This window comes from Bipolaris zeicola (assembly GCF_000523435.1).
Source record: "Bipolaris zeicola 26-R-13 unplaced genomic scaffold scaffold_68, whole genome shotgun sequence".
Classification (NCBI taxonomy): domain Eukaryota; kingdom Fungi; phylum Ascomycota; class Dothideomycetes; order Pleosporales; family Pleosporaceae; genus Bipolaris; species Bipolaris zeicola.
Genome location: NW_006912117.1, coordinates 119,117 through 125,116, shown reverse-complemented (window position 1 = coordinate 125,116; position 6,000 = coordinate 119,117). Strand labels below are relative to the sequence as shown.

At 54.9% G+C, this 6,000-nt stretch overlaps 2 protein-coding genes across 2 annotated transcripts; both read left to right on the top strand.

The window, feature by feature from the left end:
• Positions 1-687: 687 nt before the first annotated feature.
• Positions 688-2,154, top strand: COCCADRAFT_95357 (uncharacterized protein; the record flags this gene model as incomplete). Its single annotated transcript, XM_007713848.1, has 1 exon — positions 688-2,154. One exon carries the CDS (start codon positions 688-690, stop codon positions 2,152-2,154), a length of 1,467 nt encoding a protein of 488 aa, XP_007712038.1.
• A 977-nt stretch (positions 2,155-3,131) lies between these two features.
• On the top strand, positions 3,132-5,591 carry COCCADRAFT_26064 (uncharacterized protein; the record flags this gene model as incomplete). Its single annotated transcript, XM_007713819.1, has 5 exons — positions 3,132-3,249; positions 3,302-3,325; positions 3,386-3,768; positions 3,818-5,406; positions 5,462-5,591. 5 exons carry the CDS (start codon positions 3,132-3,134, stop codon positions 5,589-5,591), a joined length of 2,244 nt encoding a protein of 747 aa, XP_007712009.1.
• Between the last annotated feature and the right edge of the window lie 409 nt (positions 5,592-6,000).

Genomic DNA, 6,000 nt, shown 5'->3' with positions numbered 1-6,000 from the left:
TGCTGCCACTTGCACGCTGCACCCCAGGCGGCACAATGGCGTGCTGTGGCCTATCGACACACCCTCTTATAAGCTTATACGCAAACTGGCGGTCTGCCCGCCGCCGTGCTCTGGCGACTTTGGCCTAGCGAGACGCCAAGGGAGCGGATAGAAGGCATCTGTTGAAAACTCAGGACTTTAGCCCGCGACGTTGGGCCGTGGGCCATCCGGGCTAGAGAATGCGGGCTGCGGCTTTGCGCCGCCTGGTACTCGACGTGTCCAATGCGGTGGCAATAGACTGCTGATTATCATGGCCATTTTCTCCCCGAGTGGACCGTCTTGCACACGCTGTTGTCTGATTGCCCACGCCCAACGGCTTCTCGACATCGCCCCTGGTCTTGTTGGTCTGGGGCTTGACCACCCCCGGTTGCATGCCTACAAATTCATCGACACCGCCTTCACTCCCATTGTTTAAATTCAGCCCCCCTCCCCCTCCCTAACCCCTTCCCCTCTTCTTTCAATCCGTCTCTGTCGGTTGATTCCTGCAGTCGTCGACTCACTTGCCTTTGCTGGTGCTGTTGCTCCAACACCTTGCAGCCTGCATCTCAACAGTTTGTAGCTCTTGCTGCTGCAACTCCCTAGGCTTGCTCCTCCCCTCCTCCACTCACCACCACCATCAATTCTCTCACCCCCGCTTCCGACAACACCATGGCCACCACCACCGCCCGTTCTCAGAAGCCCGCCATGAAGAGGAATAAGACGGCCGACTCGACTGCCAACTCCGTCTCGGCCTCGCCTTTTGACTCTCCTGCCGGTTCAGCCTCCAACACCTCGCTGTCCTCGCTGGACGAGCAGCCTCACACCAAGAAGCCCCATGGCAAGCTTCTCGACACCTACGGCAATGAGTTCGAGATCCCCGACTACACCATCAAGCAGCTCCGCGATGCTATTCCCAAGCACTGCTTCGAGCGCTCCGCTGCCCGTAGTCTGGGATACGTTGCCCGCGACTTGACCCTGCTTGCCACCACCTTCTACATCTTCCACAACTACGTCACCCCAGAGACTGTTCCCTCGCTGCCTCTGCGCTCCGTGCTCTGGGCTGGATACACCGTCCTCCAGGGTCTGTTCGGTACTGGTCTCTGGGTCCTTGCCCACGAGTGCGGTCACCAGGCCTTCTCGCCTTCCAAGACCCTCAACGACACCGTTGGCTGGATCTGCCACTCGCTCTTGCTTGTTCCCTACTTCTCGTGGAAGATTTCCCACGGCAAGCACCACAAGGCCACCGGCCACATGGAGCGTGACATGGTTTTCGTCCCAAAGACCCGTGAGGTTTATGCCACCCGTGTCGGCAAGCTGGTCCACGAGATCAGCGAGCTTACCGAAGAGACTCCCGTCGCCACTCTCCTCCACTCGATTGGCCAGCAGCTTGCTGGATGGCCTCTGTACCTCTTCACCAACGTTACCGGCCACAACTTCCACGAGCGCCAGATCGAGGGCAAGGGCAAGGGAAAGAAGAACGGCTTCTTCGGCGGTGTCAACCACTTCAACCCCTCCAGCCCCCTGTACGAGAAGCGTGACGAGTACCTGATCCTGCTCAGCGACCTCGGTATCGCCCTCACTGTTTCTGGTCTTGTCTGGATTGGCAACAACTTCGGCTTCAACAACCTTCTTGTCTGGTACCTCCTCCCCTACCTCTGGGTCAACCACTGGCTCGTCATGATCACCTTCTTGCAACACACCGACCCCACTCTGCCTCACTACGACGCCGAGACCTGGACCTACACCCGTGGTGCCGCTGCTACCATCGACCGCGAGTTTGGCTTCATTGGCCGTCACCTTCTCCACGGCATTGTCGAGACCCACGTCCTCCACCACTACATCTCCACCATTCCCTTCTACCACGCCGACGAAGCCACCGAGGCCATCAAGCCCATCATGGGCAGGCACTACCGTTCAGATACCGAGGGTGGCCCAATTGGCTTCATCAAGGCTCTGTGGAAGAGCGCTCGCTGGTGCCAGTGGGTTGAGCCGAGCGTCGGCGCTGAGGGTGAGGGCAAGGGCGTTCTCTTCTTCCGCAACCACAACGGTCTTGGTGTACCACCTCAGAAGATCGACCCACCTTCGGCCACCAAGGGCGCCAAGATGGAGGTTGGCCCTGAGAGCGACAATGAGTAGATAATGAACATGATATATTTTGGCGTGGACTACTTTCTCAGTCTACAGCACGGCGTTCTGGAGTAGCCTTTACAAGGTTGCGCACCTTTTTTTTTTCTCTTTCGTCATGTCTAGTCATAGACGTTAGACGGCCTACGCAAAGTAGAGAGCCATGTACCGTCCTGTACAGAAAGCGTAAAAGTCAGTAGTTGCCTGCGGCGTAGACCCTTGAAATTAAGCATGATTTGGAACTTGATTGTCTGGTGTGCTTGAATGTGCTTTTGTGATAATGCTGGATGAGAGGGCTGCCTGCCTGGATTTCCCCGCACATCAGGTTATTAGGTGGTACCCGCACTCGTCCGGCGTGAACGTGACTCTCGCGCTTCCACGTGCAGAACTGCATGTCAGCATGTATCGGTGTATCTGTATGGAGCGATGAGTATCTACAGTGGGCTATTGGTGCTCACACTGCTGGTATACACCGCCTCGTCCAGACCACCGAAAATCCAGCGACTATGATGGAACTACAGTCGCAAAGTGCAGCAGCTTCAGATATGCTCAGGGTGGGCAGATCATTAATGGCAACACCCTTTCTTACCCTCTGGTGATGACATGCCATGCACGAGAATTCTGCATAGCTTCATGCAAAACATGGCGAAAATCAAAGTATGTAGCGACGTTGGTAAGGAACAAGATATCATCAGAAATCCTCATCTGCTCCAGCTACCTCGCACGGTGAGTCGTGCTCTAGGACACGTAATAGAGGATAGCCAGGTAGAAGTGCCAAACTTTCCTACAATAAATTGTGCCCATAAAATGAGTTAAAGAAGAAGAAGAAGAAGGGAAGAGGGCGGCCGGCGAGAATTTTGTGGCAGGCGCGGGCGGCGCTTTGGCCAATCACGGGCGGATTATTCAAGCGCCAAGGGAAACCCTCCCATCGTGAACGTCAGTTGAAGCTCCGCCGCAACCAGACATCGCCATCGCCCAGAGCCCTCACAATGCTGCGGCAATACATGATCCGGTCGCTGAAGAGGCCTGCCTACCGTGCAGCCCTCAATGGCAGCCGGGCCTTTACTGCCTCTGCCCGCCGCCCAGCAGAAGTTGAGCTCACCATCGGTTCGTGCCACTTCCCATTGCGGGCCCGGACGAATGCTAATCACCTTTGCAGATGGCAAGAAGGTATCAATCGAAGGTACGAAGACGATTCAGACCCCCTCACGTCTCCGCACACGCTTCTAACGCGCTCGAACAGCCGGTGCGGCTCTCATCCAAGCCTGCGAAAAGGCCGGAGTTACAGTCCCGAGATACTGCTACCACGAGAAGTTGATGATTGCTGGAAGTTGTCGTATGTGCTTGGTTGAGGTGGAGCGGGCTCCCAAGCCCGTGGCTTCCTGCGCGTGGCCCGTACAGCCCGGAATGGTGGTCAAGACAGACTCGCCTCTTGTCCACAAGGCGCGAGAGGGCGTCATGGAGTTCCTCCTGGCCAACCACCCTCTTGATTGTCCCATTTGCGACCAGGGTGGCGAGTGTGATCTTCAGGACCAGTCCATGAGGTACGGTGCAGACCGCGGTCGCTTCCACGAGATCGAGGGCAAGCGCGCGGTTGAGGACAAGAACGTTGGACCTCTAGTAAAGGTAAAGATATCATCTAATATCAGACCAAATGTGTGCTCACATCCATTAGACCTCGATGAACAGGTGTATTCACTGCACGCGCTGCGTCCGTTTCTCTAACGATATCGCTGGTGCTCCCGAATTCGGTTCCTTTGGCCGTGGCAACAGCTTGGAAATCGGTACTTACCTTGAAACCGCCCTCGATACCGAATTGTCTGGAAACGTCATTGATCTTTGCCCCGTTGGTGCCCTCACATCCAAGCCCTACGCGTTCAAGGCCCGTCCATGGGAACTCTACAAGACCGAGACGATCGATGTCCTTGACGGCTTAGGCTCAAACATTCGCGTTGATTCTCGTGGTCTCCAGGTCATGAGGGTTATCCCCCGTCTCAATGACGATGTCAACGAGGAGTGGATCAACGACAAGACCCGTTTCGCCTGCGACGCCCTCAGCACCCAGCGTCTCGTAAACCCACTTATCCGCGTCAACGATCAATTCCAACCCGCAAGCTGGGAACAGGCTCTTGTTGAGATTGGCAACGCGTACAAGAAGGTCGCTCCCAAGGGTAACGAGTTCAAGGTTGTAGCTGGTCACCTCGTCGAGACCGAGACATTGGTTGCCATGAAGGATCTCGCCAACAGACTCGGCTCGGACAACTTGGCCCTCGACCAGCCCGGTGGTAGCGAGCCCATTGCTCACGGAATCGACGTCCGGTCAAACTACGCTTTCAACTCCAAGATCTATGGTGTTGAGGAAGCTGATGTCATCCTTCTTATTGGTTCCAACCCTCGATGGGAAGCCGCTGTCCTGAATGCTCGTATCCGCAAGCAGTGGTTGAGGACTGATTTGGAGATTGGTTACGTTGGCGAGGACTTTGAGAGCACTTTCGAGTACGAGAAGCTTGGAAACAACGCCAACGATGTCAAGAGCGCTCTTTCTGGCGAGTTCGGTAAGAAGCTGGCCTCGGCAAAGAAGCCCATGATTATTGTCGGCAGTGGTGTTACTGAGCACGCTGATGCTAAGTCGATCTACGAGCAGGTTGGCTCTTTCGTTGAGAACAACAAGGCTGTCTTCCAGACTGAGGAATGGAACGGCTTCAACATTCTTCAGCGAACTGCCTCCCGCACTGGTGCCTACGAGGTTGGCTTCACTGTTCCCTCGACTGAGGTTGCTCAAACAAAGCCCAAGTTTGTCTGGCTTCTCGGAGCCGACGAGGTCAACGAGGCTGAAATTCCAAAGGACGCCTTTGTTGTTTACCAGGGCCACCACGGTGACCGTGGCGCACAGCTTGCTGATATCGTCCTGCCTGGTGCCGCCTACACGGAGAAGTCCGTCACATACGTCAACACCGAGGGTCGTGTACAAATGACACGCGCCGCTGTTGGCCTTCCAGGTGCCGCAAGGGAAGACTGGAAGATTATCCGAGCAGCATCTGAGTACCTTGGTGCTGAGCTACCATATGATGATGTTGAAGCTCTGCGAGACCGTATGGAGGAGATTTCTCCTGCTCTCAGGAGATACGACCTTGTTGAGCCTGCATCACTCCCTAGCTTAAGCCAGGTACAACTGGTTGAGCAGAACAAGGGCGCCCAAACTACTGGTCAGGCGCTCAAGAACCCGATTGAGAACTTTTTCTTCACAGACGCCATCTCAAGAAAGTAAGTGATGTATTCACGAAAAAATATTAGTGTCACAATGCTAACTAATACATAGCTCGCCGACCATGGCCCGTTGCTCAGCCGCCAAGGCCCAGAACAACCCTCAGACCAACTTCATGGCACCCGGTGAGCCATACCCACAGGTCGGATATGGACCTCAGGTATCAGCAGCAGCGAATGTTTAGATGATAGGAATTTTGTATTTACGGGTAACACAGAATAAGGAAGCTCGTTTGTAAATAGCATTGTTGAAAGGTTAGCATGTGATCTCCAAAGACGTCAGCGTGTATGCAAATCAAACCAGCGCTATCAGTGTTACCCTGGCCAAAGAGACCATGTGCCGGTGTTTTAGTGCGGGTGGCTTAGACGTGCCGTCGGCCAAGACATTTTGGCATGTGTGATCGATGCGCACTTGCCTTTTGACCTTTTCAAGATATCGTCTTCCCCTCCACATCTTCCTATTCTATACAGCTCTTGACGACGGTATTTTGCAGCGGGCTTCCTGTTGTCTTCGCCAGGCCTCGCCGGCCACCCTTAATACATTCGTTGCTGTTGGATGCGTCAGACCGCCAGATTCATAACGATTAGGCGCTA